Source organism: Parus major, chromosome 6, assembly GCF_001522545.3.
Source record: "Parus major isolate Abel chromosome 6, Parus_major1.1, whole genome shotgun sequence".
Lineage (NCBI taxonomy): Eukaryota > Metazoa > Chordata > Aves > Passeriformes > Paridae > Parus > Parus major.
Genome location: NC_031775.1, coordinates 11939811 through 11957992, shown reverse-complemented (window position 1 = coordinate 11957992; position 18182 = coordinate 11939811). Strand labels below are relative to the sequence as shown.

Here is an 18182-nt window from a genome sequence, read left to right as displayed (position 1 = left end):
ACTCCCACTTTATATTCTGGGTATGATGTCCTGTGGTATGGAATATCCATTTGGTCAGTGAGGATCAGCTGTCGTGGCTGTGTCCCCTCCCAGCTCCCTGAGCACCCCCAGCCTCCTCACTGCTGGAGCAGTACAAGAAGCAAAAAATGGTCTTGACTCTGTGCAACTCCTGCTCAGAAATGACAAAACCTCCTGATAGTATCAACCCTTTTCTCAGCACAAATCCAAAACACAGCCCAGTACCAGTCACCATGAAGAAAATTAAATCTATCCCAGACAAAACCAGCACAATCATCTTCTTTTCTCTACTAGTTTTGCATAATTGTAGGTATTTTCCATCCCTAATAGGTGTTCTGCCTCCCACCTCCCCAGTGCTGCTTTTGCAGGAAAATAGTTGGAAATGAATACTAAAGTAGAGTTCTTCAAGGATAAAGGAAGTAACAGTAAAAGAGTCTGTTCCCTGCCATGCACGGTGGAGTTTGAACAAAGCGTTCAGGTCTGAGTTTCCCTGCTGTAAATGGGAGCAGTGGCACTTCCATAATTCAGGAGGCTGCTAAAGTTCATTCAACACTGTCAGGTTCTTGTATAAGGTGGAAATAATTACTTTTGCTAAATTCAGTGGTACCTTTGCTATTCTGAAAAGCACACTCATGCTTTAAGATCAGGGCAGCAAGCAAAGGGGTGAGAAAACTGACAGAGGAGATTTTGGGCAAGTTAGGAGTGCATTTGAGTACAAGGCTGTTTCTGTTCCTTCTCAGTGAAGCCTCTGTCCCCTTCCTCTGAAATGCTCTGTTCCAAGGCCGCAGAGCTGAGAAATCTCTTCCTCTCTTGGCAGGTCTGTAAATATGACTATGTTGAGGTTCGTAGTGAGCTGGCTTCTGATTCCAAGCTACATGGCAAATTCTGCGGCTCAGAGAAGCCCGAAGTAATCACATCATATGGCAACAACATGAGACTGGAGTTCAAATCAGACAACACTGTCTCCAAGAAAGGCTTTAAAGTTCACTACTTCTCTGGTATGTGACTGTATTCTTTCCCTTGCTTAGGTGTCTCCTCTAACTGAACCTCTTGGTTCTGGTGAACTTTCTTCAACATCCTGTCAGAGCCTGGCATGGTTCATTAAATCTAAAACCATGGTTGCTCTGTTCTGTGCCACCTTCATCTTGTGTTCTCAGTGCAGTGTATGTCCAGTTTCATAGTGTGGTGTCAGCAAGATACATGGGTTCCATCAATGCCTCCAGTCCTTCTACAGCAGGAAGCAATGTGGAACCTAACCCTGGAAGTTATTTCCATCCCTAGAGTATTAAAGGAAAGCTTTTTCCTCCGAAACTAGAAGATTTAGAAAATTTCCAATAGTGTTCTATATAGCAATCATTGCCCTCAAAGCAGCATGTAAAAGTGGAAGTTTTTCATCCTCTGTTCTCATTCCTTTGTCAGAGATATACCTTGATAACCTCCAGGCAGTTCTGGAGGTTAACTGTATGCCATTTGGAAGTAGAAATTCAATTTTGTTCTGTCTTTTCAGCAGAGTCCTAGCAGTATTAAAGCTTTTTGGGAGAAAGATCAGGCAAAACGACCTTGAATTAGAACAGGTACAGAGTAGAATCAGGGCTAAGGTTTTGACTTATTAAATCTAACAGGAGGAAGGATGAGGTGGATATGATTCATCTAGAAATGCATTTGGGAGTGAGGAGACAGATGAAATTAATGAGATCTAGGGAGAGCATTATCCCAGTAGAAATTGAAGATAAACTTCTCATAAATTAAATTGGACTGGAAACCATGAGCAGATCCTATGCTCAGAAAGTGAGATTGAGGAGTGCATAGTCCTGAACACACAGGAGTCAAGATCCTGTGGGGCATATTTCAGCTTCATGGAACAGCTCATACCTTAGGTCTTCATCACCTGTCTGTTTATGCTCAAGCAGAACTATTTAGAAGTGGAGGCTCATCAGAGCACATAAGAGCTTAAAAATATAAAGTAGCTTTTTATCTCACCTAGTGAATTTCTGTGATGCTTTTCCTGGACTCTGTTCTTAAAGAATGAGATGCTGCTCTAGGTTTCTTTAACCTAGGAGCCTTTAACCAATAAACTTACACTATAAAATAGAGCACATTTGTGATACATATTATGGAATGTAAGGCAGTTGAAGAGAATAGATCTGGGCTAAAAATCTGACTGGGCTAGTCCAGCAGGAGAGTTGAAGGTTTGCATTGCTACCTGCTAGCCTGGGTATGGGGCTCTCAGCTGGTGACTGTGGTAGCCTGTGTCCCTGTCAACTCAGTGTTTGTTGGTTTGATCCTGCCCAGACAAGGACGAATGCTCCAAAGACAACGGTGGTTGCCAGCACGAATGTATCAACACCTTTGGGAGCTACATGTGCCAGTGCAGAAATGGCTTCATGCTGCATGAAAACGGCCATGACTGTAAAGAAGGTAAAGTCCCCACTCCTGCCCTTGGGAAAGCCAAGGTACTTCAAACACTGTTTGGTCCAGGGTGCTTCCTGCCCTGTGCTGAAAGGCAGTTTGTACAGCATACTAGTGCAAGGGCACTGAAAAAGCCCCAGCTATCTGAAAAACTGGCTAGAAATAGGACTGTGACCGTTCCCTAGTCTTGCTCTCTGTATGCCCACAGGGAATGGACAGGGTGGGGATAAGAAATTGGACTTGCAAAAGGAGCAGTTGTGGGACATCATCATTAGACTGGTCACTGCTGCTTCATTTAATTATTGTGTTTGAGTCAGAAGAGAAAGGATGGGCTGATCTAACCACTTGCTGGTGCCAAGACTAACTTTCTTCCTGCACCCCTGTCCCTGCTATGTGCTCCCATGGCTTTCCTGTATATGGTCTCTGGTCCTTGTCTGACCTCTCCATGAGCTGATACAACTCTCTAAATTGGCAAAATAATGCAAGGCTGAGATAGCACCTGTCAACATTGTGGAGGGGTTGACATCATGGCCCTAGGAACAGGGCAGATGAGGTGAAGAAGTGGAAGAATAGATTAAGGGTGTGAAGACATAGGTTGGGTTAATGAGGCCCAGGAGAGTGAGATGGTCCATTTCACCATCTGCCAGGTTAGCTCAAAAAAAATATGGGACAAACCCACCAGACCTATGGAGTGATACTAAAAGGTCGTGTTTGGTGACTGAAGCCTTCTGTGTCTGTGCCCTGCAGAGGGTCTCAGTGGGCAGAGAGGACCACGTAGGACCCTACAGGGTTGCCACGTGAGACTTGCCCCAGTGCATTTTCTCTCTCCCAAGCTGGTTGCGAGCACAAGCTGAGTGGTGCAGAGGGAATGATGAGCAGTCCCAACTGGCCTGACAAGTATCCCAGCCGGAAGGAGTGCACCTGGGACATCTCTGCAACACCTGGCCACCGAGTGAAAGTAGTGAGTAACCAGAGAGCGGGTGTGTGAGGCAAGAAGCAGGCTGGGTTGTGAGGAGCTGAAGTGACTTCCCACCACCACTGTGTGAGTGGGAGGCTGGTGCATGCAGGTCCTGTTTGGGGCTCCTGGAGGTGTGTTTCCTGGGAGGCTGCCCTGGCTTGCAAAAGGGCAGAAAGTCTCAGAGGTACACAAGGCAGCTTAGAGGAGACTTCAGCAGATGACAGCTGTGGAGTATTGCCCTCTGTAAACAGATGGCATAAGTGCCCTCCCACCCCTACCCCTCCTTGTGAGACACTCTGTTGGGGCCATATCTACATAAAGTGGTGGCTGAGCCCCTCTGAAGGCCTGATGCAAATGGCAGGACATACCCAAAGCTGTGCCAATGGCCCATGTGTTGGGGGAAATAATCCCTATGCTCAGGGGAAGTAATATTGCAGAACAGCCCGTCTGATATGCTGGGCAGAATTTCCAGCTAGAAAAATAAGTGTTATACAAGGCTTGCAGTTGTTAATTGCTGTCATGCACCCATGTGAGGCAGCAAGGCTGAGGCAACACAGCACACTGATATGGAATTCTGATCTTTGCCACCCTGAGATTTCTCTTGGCTGCAAGCACATTATTCTGTTTTAGTTTGTGGGGAGAGTGAGACAGATGTACAATTTGATCTGTTTCTCACTTGGCATTTCAGCCTGTGCTAAATCACATACTCAGATTTACAGCTGTCTTAATTCTCCATATTCTTGCTCTAGACCTTCAATGAGTTTGAGATTGAGCAGCACCAAGAATGTGCCTATGACCACTTAGAAATGTATGATGGGCCCAACAGCAAGTCACCTATCCTTGGCCGCTTCTGTGGCAGCAAGAAACCAGACCCTGTAGTGGCTTCTACCAACAAGATGTTCCTCAGGTTTTACTCTGACGCTTCTGTGCAAAGGAGAGGTTTCCAGGCAAAGCACAGCACAGGTAAGCTGGTTGCCTGCCAATACCCCAGTGCCAGAAGATGTCATCAAGTCCTACTACATTTTTCACTAGGTGAAAACAGACACACCTTTCTCCTAAATAATCATAGCCTAAATTTTAAGTGGTGTACATTCAGTTCCCAGACCACTGCCAGTGCCATACCATAAATACCAGCTCCCATTATAGCTCAGAATTCTCTTGGTGTTGGACATTCCTGTCCAGGCTCTTTTGTTTAAATTGGAGGTATTTGAGCAACAATCCCTTTTGTTCCACATCAGCCATTGGAAAAGGAGGTGATGCAATTTAGCCCATGTACTGGCCCACCCCCAGAACAGGTCCACATTAGATTGATTATGGTAGAAGCAGAGTGGTGCTGTGGACAGACACAGCTTGAGCCTCCTGTCTGTGGCAGCACAGGTGGGCGTGTTGTGCCAAAATTCATTTCTCTGAAATCTGCTGGAAGTGGCTGTGCACATGACACTGGTGAAGAAGCGTCTTCCTCATTGGCTGCAGGAAAACTCTACTAAAGCAGGCACATTCTGCACAAACACAGGGCTACTTTTGTGCATTGTGTGGGCAGAAAAGGATTGTTTTGGTCCCTAATTTCTGATGTGCTTCCACTTCCTAATGACAAAATATTTGGGGTCAGAAATTCATTTACAGAACAAGTACAAAGAACAAAGCAATTGGTTTCTAATACAATACAATTTCCCAGAGTATGTGTCAAGAACTCTATCCTGCCAGTTTAAACTGATCACCTATTTCCTTGTGTGTTCTTTACCAAAAAGAGGAAGTTCCTCCAAGCTCTGTGGGTCTTTGGAGTCATGGGTGACTGTAGAATTCACTGGTTTATTGTAGTTTGGTGCAGTGTTTATTTACTTTCCCTAATGCACTTCAAGCTGGAGGTCTTCTCTGCTCATGACTGATCCAAAAGTGGGATGAGTCTTTGTTGTAAGGACTTTGAGAGACTGTTTTGTGTCCTTTTTTCCCTTCAGAGTGTGGTGGGCTCTTAAAGGCTGAAGTACAAGCTAAGGATCTGTATTCCCATGCTCAGTTTGGGGACAACAACTACCCAAGTCAAGCCAACTGTGAATGGGTGATTGTAGCTGAAGATGGTTATGGGGTGGAGCTAATATTCCAGATATTCGAGATAGAGGAGGAGGCTGACTGCGGGTACGACTACATGGAGGTTTACGATGGTTATGACAGCACTGCACCCCGTCTGGGACGCTTCTGTGGCTCAGGGGTAAGCTGTGATAGTGATGATTTCAGAGGGATTGCTGAGAGTGACAAGGAATATTGTTTTTGGAGAGGGGCAGCTGTCACAAACTGGTACTGAGAATGCTTTGGGGCATTTGGGTTTTGCTTCTTTCCCTTCCACAGGCAATCACATCCATTTTATCTGATGTTGTTTATCTGATGTTCCAATGTTGGCTGGAAAATCCTTACTGGCTGACTGTCCTTTTTAGCCCAGGGCCATATACAGCAGCATGAGACTGCCACGCTGCTGTGCCCCAGCCCTGCCATGGAAGTGTTGTGTAGATGAGAGAACCGGCTTCCAAAGGCCAGTTTTATTCCCTGTTGCTTCTTGGCTCAAGCCAAGTTATGTTGTGGCCATGCTTTGGCAAGGGTGAACGGTGAAGGGATTTAGAGCTGTGTGATGCTTGCTGCCTTTAGGATGGCATGCTGTATCCTAAACTGTCACCTGCATCTCCATTTCCAGGAGTAATTCTAGTATGAGTAATGGTGTGTGGTTTTTGAAATCAGAGGGTCTGTGTTTGATTTCTCCAGGCCTTTAGCAATGAAATGGAGATCTTTCTTATTGAATTTAAAGAGAGGCAATCAGGGAGTAGGTGTGTGGAAGAAGTTCTCACAAACTGGGGGAATGGTCTGGAAAATAAACAAAGGCATAGCAGCTTAGTGTGAAAAAGCTCAGGGCAGCTGGTTAGTAATCTACCTACCTGCACACTGACAGATGAAGAATGGCTGGGAAGGGGAAGCACAAGGAGATGGCAGCAGGTCACAACAGTGTGGGAAATAACCAGAATTGTTATGTAAGAGAAGCACCTGAGTTATTTGAACCCTGGGATAGCCTCAGCTGCCAAACAGGTTCCAGATTGTATTGTCTCATCTCCTGAAAAAAACAATGACAAATTAGAATAAACCTGAAAACTGGAACAAGAATATTCAGGGAGGCCTGTGAAAAAAGTACCTGGAAGAACTGGGATTGTAGAGTGGACTGGCATCAGTCTTCAAACATAAAGAGCAAAGGAATATGCTTAGGAAGGCAGATCAGGGCAGGAGGTACTGGGCATTCAAGTCTTCATGTTTACTGGCCAATCTGTCTTAAACACTTGTATCATGGTGAAGACAGTTATTTAGTCTTGACCACTGTGTGCTGTCTTCTCTCCTTTTCTGCAGCCTCTGGAAGAAATCTACTCTGCGGGGGATTCCATTATGATTCGATTCCATACAGATGACACCATCAACAAGAAAGGATTTCATGCCCGATACATAAGTACCAAATTTCAGGATGCATTGCACATGAGAAAATAGTTTGACTGCTCCTCACAGATATTCTCCATCTGAAGACTGAGACATTTAAGTGTGATCTTTGTCTTTTTTTTTTTAAAGTTTCTGTGCACTTGGCCAAAAGCAGTGTACAGTATTTTCTGTAACTAAAACTAAATCCAGTCTCAAAGGTTTGCCTCTGCGATTATTAGCACGACCCTTTCTTGTTAACCTACCCAGGACCAAAAAATTGGCTTTTAATCATAGCTGCCAGGGCATAAACATTGTATTTTGCACAACTTGCCATGGGGCTGAATGAAGACTGAACTTGAATTGAGAATGGCCTTCGTCTCTTGCATATCTTGTTTCTAGGTGACATTTCCCAAGCATCCACATGAGCTGTCTGAACATATTTTCTGGAGCAGGTGTTTTGGACAGACAACCAGTAGGATTTTTTCAAAGGACTTTGTGAGCTACCCACTCTCCCCTACCTGCTCCAACTACTCTGTGCAATAAGAGAACAGCCAGATGGCTGTGCCTGCATCACTCTGTCCTCTCTGTTATTGTCTTATTGTTGAGTGGAGAGCAAGGCAGGGGACAGGGACAGCCCTCTTTAGGGCTCCTAGCTACTTGGATTCCATGGAAGGAGAAGGACCCACTGTTTGGTTTGTAGTAATTGTCATGGATTATGTTGAATGGAAGTACTTCAATGCAGTGCCCAAGGGAAGGGTGGTGGCTGACACGGAAATGCTGTGGTGGGATGCAAGGCATTACTGTGTCATGGTGGCAAAGCTTAGTAACAGGAGTGTTGACAGGATGCTCCAGTTAACCACCCTGCAAAGCAGCTCAGAGGGCTGTGGCAGCAGTCTAGGCCCTGTCTTAAATAAGGAATCTCTCCTTCTCACTCCACCCATGCCTGCTTTCTCAGCCTTCTTTGCGCCGCTTCCTTTCCTTACTACCACTTCCCTGTGAGCCCTTCTCCCCAGGGCTCCCTACCACAGCCTAGGGGTGCTCTGCAACTTCAGCTGGCCAGAACATCTCACTGAAGGAAACGCTGGGCCCGGGGGAGTCCGAGTGTCCTTGAGGCAGAGGGACACAGGCCATGCTACAGGTCAGCTTTGGTGATCTCTGGGAACCTTTCAAACGTGTGCAAGCTGCAGGCATGGGGCTAGGAATGGAAGAGTTCTTCTGGTTTCTGCTTCCTCCCTGTTTGTCACTGGTGCTTGGCCCAGTCTCTTAACTTCATGGCAAGGGTGCAAGTGAGATGGTGACTTTGACTTAGGCTCAGAGATGTTCTTGTTTTGCTTGTGAAAGCTACCCAGCCACAGACTTGAAGATTTAACAGGTAGTTTGGTGCTTCTTTCAGAAAAAAATAAGGAAAAGTGTTTTAGGAGAACCACTGTAACTGAGCAGTTGACATGGGAGGAAAAAAAATATTTTATTCTGAATGTTTCATTAAGGCACTCATGGGCAATTATGAGCTAAAAGCTGAGGTATGTTAGCTTTAATAAAGTATTTATAATCCAAGGATTACTATGTTTACATAACCATTGTGCTGTCAGGCTTTGGAGTGGCACCTCCTCTCTTGTGTATGATTGTGGAGAAGTGTGGGGCCAGTGCCACTGTCCAGCACAAACAACATTCCTGGAGAATAAGGGTGTTTTCAGATGGATAATAAATAGACCCAGCCCTCTCCAGAAATCCATGAATAGAATATGGTCCAAGTATTGTGAATACTAGGAGAAGCAAATGCATGAAATTTTTTTCTTGCTTAGAACAAGAAAAGCAAAGTAATTTATACACAGACACACACAGAGGATTATATGTATATAAAATGTGCATGTAGAAGACCAGTAGTCAAAGCCTTAATAAGTGTAATGTGAACAATACTGTACTGTTGACTATAGCTTTATTGCAGGCTGCATAAAAAATCATGTTTTTTCTGTTTTGATTTTTGGGGTTTTTTTTTGTTTTATTTTAGCTCTGCTTTGTTTCTATTTTCAAATTTTGTGGCCTTTTTACAGGCAAGACCTCTGATCTCAATCTGTTTGACCATGCAGGTCTGGGGAAGTGAGCTCTGCTAGATGGGGTGTGCATTTGTCCTTCTCTTCCTTGCTCCAGTTCAAGCAAAATTACAGTGGCTCAGGTCTGGAAATAAAAGTGTGGCATCAATCCCTGTTCAACAGAAGCAAAGTTTCAGATGACAAGCAGCAGTTCAAGTTTTCTAACCTTTTAGTGGCAGCAATGGCTCTAGGGAAAAGTGACTATAGCAGGTTCCCATGTACTTTAACATCTTTATTCCATGTTCTGGTAATTTCCCATCCACCCCAGACTGGTTTGATGCAGGTGCTTGCAACGTGATTTGACAGATCTACTACACTTGTTAATGTTCATCCAGGTGTCTTTTGTGACAGTGCGTTCACAAATGTTGTACTGTGCATTCCAACCAATGATCTATGTAGAATATTTCTGCTGTACTGACTGGACTTAGCAGTCAATAATTCTAAATGAGTGAAATTTTCTTAAGGAAAAAAAAATGTCAAATCCTCTGATGTGTGAATATGTATTCTGGTCTTTGTGTGGTTTTACATTTCACTAACTAAAATAATTTTTAGAGAGGCAAAAGAGGAGGGTGTGGGAACAATCACAAATGTACCTGTGCCCAGAACAAATCTCTGCATTCATTAAAGACTCTGGATTCAGTTGCACATTCTGTTGTATGCATGCATTTTCCACTTCTTCAAGGGGAGGAAATTTCTCATTACATTCCTTGTTCTTCTAACTGTTGTTTGTGTCTATTGCTAATACCAGGAAGAAACTTTCCTGTGGGGCTTCAGTTTTGTATTGGCTATTGCAATCAAGGGAGCGTTTAGAAAGTGGGGCAGAGAAAGAAGTTGGCCAGCCAAAGGGCTACATTGTTCCATGTGTTGCTCACACTTTAGGGGCTGAGAAGCAGGTCTGCAGTGAAAAATATCAGGGATCTGAGAATTAGTCCCTAAGTATTTTTCAAAGGGCTAGCTCATTTGCTACACTACAGCCTATGGCCTTCAGCAGCAGGTCCCAAAGACCCAGAGACGTGAAACTCCTGTGTGAAGGACAGCAGGATGAGGCAGATATTCTATACTGCAAAGTTTTAGTCCACATTCTGTGGAAGCAAAATGCTGCTAAGGTAGCACCTAAAATGCTTTTCTTCCTCTTTCTGTCCACTGCTTGATGTCTACCCTGCTTGCTAAGGACCATGTCTGTGTTCTTTCCTCAGGACACAACTCGTTCATTTATGTCCCACAGAACAGTTGCTGTGGTGTGTGTCACAGCTACCCAAACCTTCACGGTATCTGAATTTCCTCCCAGCTGTTCCCAAAGGCAAAGCAACAATGGAGATGAAGTAAGGAAAAAGCATCCCCATGTAGCCTCCTGCACCAGAGTACCATGGCACAGTATTACCCAGTGGCACAACTTACTTCAGACAAAGAATGATGCCTCAGACCAGGCAAGCTCATTGGTCTCAGCATCAAGCCAGTAGAAATCTTCCACTTTGTCCTGGCATTTTCAGGAAATGCTCTGGCAGATGAGGTGGTGGCCTTAGAAAGTGAAAGCGGGATTCCCCTCTGTGCCTCATTTCAAATGTGCTCTTAGAGCCAGAAGCTGCCTTATTTGCCCTAGAGCTGGTAAAAAGATGGAGGCTCCAGTGCCCTGAAACCCAGCTTCCCATGTGTATGCCAGAGCCTGGATGTGCTGGGAGCCAGCCAGTTTGTCTGAGTCAGCCCAAGAGAAATTCCATCATCTCTTCGCTTTGCAGGTCCCGCATGTATTAACAGGAAGAGAAGCTTATCCTAAAAGGAGCAGTAACCCTGACATTGGGCAGTCTGCTGTTACTGCATACAGGAATTTTTCATGGAGAAGCATGAAGTGGTGAGTGGGAGTTGGGTTTGCTTAGGATATGTTGAATATTATCCCAGATATTATCCCCTGTGTGGTTATTTATCCCCTGTTTAGTAGGAGAACATTTTCTCACTGCCCTGTGCTTCTCATGCAGTTGTTTGTGAATTATTGATAGATGTTGTTTGTCATGGTTTTGTTCATTGCCTCAGATGAATCAGCATCTCAGTGGGCAGGAAGGACGTGAATATGAATCATCCCCTCCAAGACCTCCAGATGTAAACCTTTTTTTAACTTGTTCTCAACAAAGCATACGTGCTGCTGAGTTGCAGGACTGTCTCTAAGGGGGCAGCCTTAGACTAATGGAATCCTCAAGGTAATCTCCTCCCCCTTGTGCCTGGGTCTCATACATGCCTGCTGGTTTTGCCTGCAGGTCTGTGCATTTGATGCAAACCCAGATGAGCAGTCAGCAATGGTTTGCCATTGTTTTAGAGTACACAGACATTACAGCTGCAGTCTTCATGGGAAAAAAGGGAGGGAAAGGAGGGATGGACCTGAGATGTGGGCAAATACAATATTTCCATCAAAATAATGCTAAACATTTCCAAAGGGAGGTGGGAATTCTTGCACAGTGCTTTCTTGGCAGTACTCACATGGTCTCTGAGTGCCTTGTGACAACCAATGTCAGAACTTATATTTTGCCGCTAGGACTTCTATATGACCATGATGCAGGGGACAACAAGTATCTATGTATGTGAAGATGAAGACAAGCACAAACTGAACATCCAAACACAACCAAAGGCCACAGGAACAAAGAATCCCAGAAGAAAGTAATCTGTGGTGGAATATTTTTATGAAAACCATCTGGCCTCTTACTGAGAGAAGAGCACCAAATTGTGGCTGGGGCCAGAAATAAAAGACACTACCCTTTCCCTAAGTTAATAAATTTTAATAAAGAGCATCTAAATGCCTGAAGTGATACTAATGGTAGAAAAGCGGTGCCAGAGAGCTGGTTGCAGTATCCAGTGCTCAGCTAAGTGATCTCCTTGCACCAGCCTGCAAAAAGGCTTGAATGCATTCTTTTCATTTGCAAACAGGCTGCAGGGCACCCTTCCCCTCCAGCACCTTGAGCATTCCAGACTGGTGTGTGACTGCTCTGGAGCTCCTTGTAGGCAGCAGCAGTGAGCACAGTGGATGACAAAGGCAGGATCCTTGCCCCGGAGGGACAGCCCTTCCCACACAGCGTGCTGGCCACAGGCACTGCAGACCTACTCTGCAGTGCAGCAGCAGATGGGGGCACTGCCCCAAGCCAAATTAAATAACAGCTCAAATCTTCCTAAGTAGATTTTTGTTTATTGGCTCATGAATGTACACACATGCAGCACTGTCCATCTGCAAAGCATGGTCTCCACATGCGGTGGGAGCAGCCACAGGAGCTGTGTTGGTGAGAAAACCAGCTGTTTGATGCAGCCACTGTGCTCAGTGATGCTGAGAATCAGTGCAAGAGGCTGCAATGTCACCCAGGGCCTCCTGTGGTGTGGTGGAGCTCTGGGAGGTTTCAGGGGTCCCTACTTTGTGCATGTAATCCAAACCTGTATTTGGACTGCCTTCCTGAAGGCCTAGGAAAGGTGGGCCAGTGCTCCTGCTGTTGATTTTCATAAAGAGAATGCAAAGGAATAGCCAGTCTCAGGACACTGGAGAGTGGCTCAGTGCTTTTCAGCGGGGGACAGCGCAGAGCTGATAGGCAGGAGGTACATTGCCTGTCCCACTCAGAGTCGGGGTTATGTTGAGCTCCTGGGGGTTGACAACAGACTTCAAAGTAAAGTTTTGCAAGATGGTGGCTATCAGCAAGAATATCTCCATTCGTGCCAGGCCCTCTCCAGGGCATATTCGTTTTCCTGAAAGTGAAAGCAGAAAACAGAACTCAGTGGGTGTTTCTGAGTAGACCAGAGTTTGGACTAAGCAGCTGTGTTGCACAGGCCTGTTTACTACACACAGCCAGAGCAGTGAGATGACTGTCAGGGTTGCCGAGGACATTTTCAAGAGAAGAATTTGTTGGCAAAAGACCCTTGACCTTTTGGATGGGTGTGTGAAGGAAGAACAGGAGCAGGAGATGACTTAACCATGGAGGGAGCATCACGGGACTCAAGATGAGAGAGAGCAGGGTGGCATAATGCACAGATGAGAAAGTGGAAGGTTGGACCTATTGGTAGCTGAATGGTTGTGTGTGGCCTAAGAGGTACTTAAAAGGTTCTGTGGATAAGTGGAGCTACCTCAAAAAGATTCATTCAGGACAACTTGGGTGGTTGTGTAGGAAGGTGACAGGTATTGTAGACAGTGACAGGGGGTCCCATTCACATCATTACATTGACAGGTCCTAGTAGGAGATTTGAGAAGCTGACTGGCCTGTAGAAGATGGGAGATGCCCCTGGAGATGGGAGCAGCAGGGAGGAGTTATCCAGAGAGCAGTGAGCCCCAAGGAAGCGCCAGTGGGACTGTGTCAGGAAGAGGCAGTTGTGTGTTGCAGGGAAGGGCAGGGCAGTCACCAGAGGAGGAGATTGACAGGAAAAGAGCAAACCTGTGCTTTACCTGCTGAGAAGGGCATGAAGAAGTCGCTCTTCCTAAAGCTGCCATTCTTGTTCAAGAAATGTCCAGGATTGAACTCATGTGGGTTTGGAAACTCTTTACCGTCATGGAGGACAGAAGTGAGGACAGGGTAAATTGTGGTGCCCTAAAGTAACACAAGAAGAACAGAACATGAAAGGCAGGCAAATTAGATCACTCAATCTGCCTGCCTGCCAAGTTGAGACTGTGCTGCCCTGTATAACCCTACCAGTGCCTTTGGTTTCCTTTTGGGACCCTTCTTTAGAGGAGGCAGCTTTAGGGAGACCCCATTGAATGTCACAGCAGTTGTTGCTCTTCCTGAATTCTCCCTCTCGTCTCCAGAACATTCATCCTCACCTTCCTCTGGTCATCTGGGGACACCCCACCTAATTCTTTTTTCTAGGTGTTTCACAATAATGACCTTGTAGATGCATCATGTCCTTTTTTTCCTGCAAGTCCAAAATATCAAAAGCACATAAGGCTGTGGAAAAGAAGCTTCTGTGGAATTCCCCTCTTGTCACAAATTTCTCCTGCCACAATCCTCGACCTTCCCACTTCCTGGCCAGCCGTTAACAGGGGCTGGAGTATTCAGCAGTGACAACACAAGAGTTCTCTGCTAGTAACTGAGCAGTTCTCTGGGTGCTGCCTTATGATTTTACACAGACAGCTGGAAATCACACCACCAGCAGCCCATGCGCTGCTGTTTCCCACCAGCCCACCTCTGGCAGTGGCCAGCAGAGACTGCCTCAGGAAGCATGCTAGAACAAACAGGTTTGGCTTATTCCATTCAATGCAAACATACCCTACAGCATTTTGTGGCTCAGAGGCTTTCTGTGCACATTAAGCAGCAACTGACTTTGCTCCCAAGCATGTGCATAATCCTGGATGGTGGTGAGCTGCTGCTCAACTTTGCTGCCTTTTGTGTGAAGAATGACTGCTCTGGGTGTTTGTGAACCCACTGTGCTTCTGCAAATAGGTAAAGCTGCAGAGCAAGGGAACAAAAGTGTTGGTCAGAGCTCCTCTTCTAGTCTTGGCCTATGGAGCATCAACAAGGGAGTGCAAGTGAGCTACAGCTGCCTGAGGATAAAACCCTCACAATGGGCTGTGTGAAAACAAGGTCAGGCCACAACAATTCTGACTTGTGCCTTGTAACAGCCAAAGAGCTGCTGAACTTGAGGGAGCTAACCTTAGGAATGATGTAGTCTCTGAAGCTGGTGTCTTTGGTCACACTGTGAGGGACAGCCAGGGGAATAAGAGAGATGAAGCGCTGGATTTCATGGACCACGGCATCTGTATAGGGCATCTGGGTCCGGTCAGCCACACAAGGTTTTCTTGATCGTCCTATTACCTGGTCAATCTCTTCTTGAACTTTCTCTGTCATGAGAGGCACAAACCATCAAATGGGTAAATAATATCAAACCTATCTTAATAGGTTGCCCTAAGCTGTTTGCAAATCACAGAAGGCAGAAGCATTAAGTTGGTTTTGATGTTGACTGGAACACAGCTCCACTGCTGCCCATGCAAAGAAAGTTCTCCTATTACTTTGGCTAAATAAAGATGTGGACACAGTCAGGTCCCAGAGAGAGAGAGAGACAAGGGGAAAATCTGGGAGAAGGATGTGGTGTTAGTCATGTGCCAAACCCAGGGAAATAGCCAGTAAGGAGGTCACAAACTGGTACCTTGTATCTTTGGATATTTGAGAAGAAGCAGAAGCCCATATCGTACAGTGGTGCTTGTTGTCTCAGTTCCAGCAATGAACAAGTCGAAGGCGCTTGTTATCAGGTTCTTCATATGGAAACTGGAATTGGGGCGATCTTTCTCCTAAGGAAAAGGCTTTGTTTTTTCTCTGATTGAGCTGAGAAAAGTGGCCTTTTCTCATGTTTTCCCAGCCCTGCCTTTTCTCCTAGAGCTGTTTCTCTGCTAAGGTACAGCAGCCACCTGGGATGTTGAAATGCTACCTTGAGCAGTGAACTCAATACCAGCCTTCTTTTAGGCTGTACACTGAATGGCACTCCACTGCTTGTTTGCTGTGCCAAATGCTTTCCAGTGAAAGAACTGCAAGACCAGACTGAAAAAGTCCCTGTGTTTTGGTGAAAGCAGAGGAAGCTCTCCCTCTCAGAACAGTTGCAGCTAGTGGTGGCTGGTGAGCATGCAGACCCAGAGCTATAAGCAGTAATACAGGCAATATCTGGGGGTGTTGTTGCTGATTTCCCATTGCACAGCTGACTAGGAAGGGGTCATCCCAATGTCTGTGTTACTCATGAGAGGGAAGGACTCAACATAGGTGTGTTTGGGGAGAAGCTGGGCCCATCTATCTCCTTACCTCCTGCATTTTGCAGAGGAAACAGTCGATGAAATCCTGGGGGGAGTTGGGATCTAGGCAGGCTTGGTGCAACTTCACTTCCTCTGCTACAAAGGCTTTTAGAGAATCAAATTCTGCAAATATATTGTTGTGTGGGCCAGGCAAGTAATCCAGGATATTTGAGAACATCTGGTAGAGCTGTAAGGAAAGAAACAGGAAGGTCCCTAGTATGACATTTGCCCCATCCTTTGATATTAGCCAAAAGCCCAGGAAAACCACAACCCTGCCCACTGAGCCAAGCAGAAGGACTGTGATGCTGGGCAGTCTGGCAGGGCTTGCTTAGTAGTAGTAGTAGTAGCAGTAGGAACCTTAGAAGTGGAGAAGGGTGTCCTGGACTATTGGGAAGCTGCACTTAGCTGGCAAAGCAAACTCCAGCTTTGGTGAGGGAGTTTCTTGCTCTTGAATGAAATGCCTTCAGTGGAGCAGAGCAGGGTCCTAATTAGAAGATTGAAATGGAACTCCATTGGGAGGGAGGCATCCTGCTCCCCTGGGAGAATGTTGCCACTGTGAAATGCCTACTGAAAATACCTGTCCCCAGCGGGAGTTCATCATCTCAAAGATATTGTTCATGTTGCTCATCAGAGCCAGGAACTTCTTGTCCTTGTAATCATATCGTTTCCCAAAGACAATGGAGCATATGACATTGGAGACAACACAGCTCAGCATGCTGGTTGGGTCAAAAGGTGTTCCTGTGATTGCAGAAAAGTTACAGACTATAAAAAAAATACCCGTGAAATGTTATATATCTACTAATGGCTACTGTGGGTAATCTGAACTCTGGTTATCAGTGGAAATATCCGATCAGTCTCTTGAGTGACACAGAAGGGTCCTCCAAATAGAATAGAACATGACCACCAAATTATTATAGCTTTGTAATAAGGGGTAGCTGGTGCATGGACCAAATCCATAGGAACTTCATTCCTTTTTAAAGATGTGAGCTCCCCTAATACAGCCTATTTTTTTTCAAACATAAAATATATTAAAGATGGACTGTACCCTTTGTTTTGTTGATCTCTTCCAGCAAGTAGTCAGATTCCTCCTGTATTCTCTCTTCAATGCTCCTCTTCCCCATTCCAAAGTTCCGCAGAGTGGTGAGAGAAAACCGCCGGACTTGTAACCATGGCTCATTGTTGCTAAAAATAATCCCTGCAGAGGAAGAAGGAAGAGAGGGACTTGTAACCATGGCTCATTGTTGCTAAAAGCAATCCCTGCAGAGGAAGAAGGAAGAGGGAAGACCTGTCTTGGGCATGCTGGGTGTGAGACAAGCAGTGGCTCATGGTGACAGTGAATCCTGTCCCTGGAGAGCGCTGACATGGCAATGTCACAGTGTACTGTGGTTTAGAGGTTTGTAGTCCAACTGCCTACTTTTGACCTTCTCCACTATATGCCAAACATCCTTGTGAATAATTCATCACTAACCCATACACAATTTCCCTTGTTACAGCTGGTGGTTGCTGCCCCTTGCCATTTCCCTGCCCAGCTTTGAGAACAACCTGTCTCCCCTTCTCTGCTACCTCTCACCCTTTGAAGTGGTAGAAATCAGTCATTACTGCTCTCTCTGGCTTTCCCTCTCCAGGTGGGTTGCATTCACCACTTGCTGCTTTCCCTCATGCAAGGTACACTCCAGCTCTAATCTACTGAAACATCTTCAGCCTTTCTCTTCTCCTTCAGCAGCAGCTCAGACAGCAGCCATACCTAATCCATTGTTAGCCCTGTCTCCAATGGGCATGTGTCCTCTGGCAGCAAACTCGTCTGCGCGATCAAGCAAGGCTTCTTTTACCACATCATAACCATGCAGCACCACCACTGGGTCAGAGCCCAGGTGCACTGTGAACACTGGTCCATACTCTTCACTGAGCTGTAAAAATGCAAGAGAGAACATGGCCATGGAGCCAATAGTGAGGAAGAGTGGGGAAGTCTCCTTGCTGGTGCCTCCCACAGCAGGCAGTTAGCCTCACACTTTGGTAACATCAAGGTTTGGTTCTCTCGTGATAAATGTGGCTGTGGAGATGGCTCCCATTTATCAGGCCCTGAACAACATGGCAACAGCAATGAGGGAAAGCAGCTGCAATCCCCATGACTTTTCTGCTCCTCTGGAATTGCAAGTCATTGAGCCATAGCCACAAGCTGACCCAGTGCACAAGTCCCACACATTTCTCACCCACAGCAGAAAGAGAGAAGAAGAAATGGCCTTACCTTCTGGAGGGTTTTGGCCAAGTTACTTGGTTTCACCTGCAGCAGGTTACCTATAATGGGAAGGGGAGCTGGTCCTGGAGGCATCTTCCCCTTTCCAGACTTTCCTTTCCATGCTGCAAAGGAGAGCAGGCAAGCAATGCAAACCAGGAGGACAACAGTGACTCCTCCCAGGAGCTCCATTTGCTTCTGTGGCTCAGGAGGGAGTGACTCTGGCTGTCAGATTCTGAGTTTATATACGAAAGGTCTGTGTTAGCTCAAGATCAGATTTTGGGTCACATGGCTGAG

At 45.9% G+C, this 18182-nt stretch overlaps 2 protein-coding genes across 2 annotated transcripts in view; one reads left to right on the top strand and one right to left on the bottom strand.

The window, feature by feature from the left end:
• The window catches only part of TLL2 (tolloid like 2), an 85901-nt gene extending 76337 nt beyond the window's left edge, over positions 1-9564 (top strand). The window contains exons 16-21 of the mRNA XM_015633623.1: positions 836-1016; positions 2311-2436; positions 3261-3388; positions 4135-4348; positions 5341-5591; positions 6767-9564. Coding sequence (XP_015489109.1) covers positions 836-1016; positions 2311-2436; positions 3261-3388; positions 4135-4348; positions 5341-5591; positions 6767-6901 — 1035 coding nt within the window. The 3' untranslated portion in view covers positions 6902-9564. The remainder of the gene's footprint in view (positions 1-835; positions 1017-2310; positions 2437-3260; positions 3389-4134; positions 4349-5340; positions 5592-6766) is intronic.
• A 2502-nt stretch (positions 9565-12066) lies between these two features.
• Positions 12067-18149, bottom strand: LOC107207028 (cytochrome P450 2C20-like). The gene is made up of 9 exons (XM_015633624.2): positions 17898-18149; positions 17397-17559; positions 16698-16847; positions 16230-16390; positions 15663-15839; positions 15019-15160; positions 14526-14713; positions 13325-13466; positions 12067-12633 (listed from the first exon to the last, which is right to left on the bottom strand). The coding sequence occupies exons 1-9, from the start codon at positions 18075-18077 to the stop codon at positions 12452-12454; spliced, it is 1485 nt and encodes a 494-aa protein (XP_015489110.1). The 5' UTR covers positions 18078-18149; the 3' UTR covers positions 12067-12451.
• Between the last annotated feature and the right edge of the window lie 33 nt (positions 18150-18182).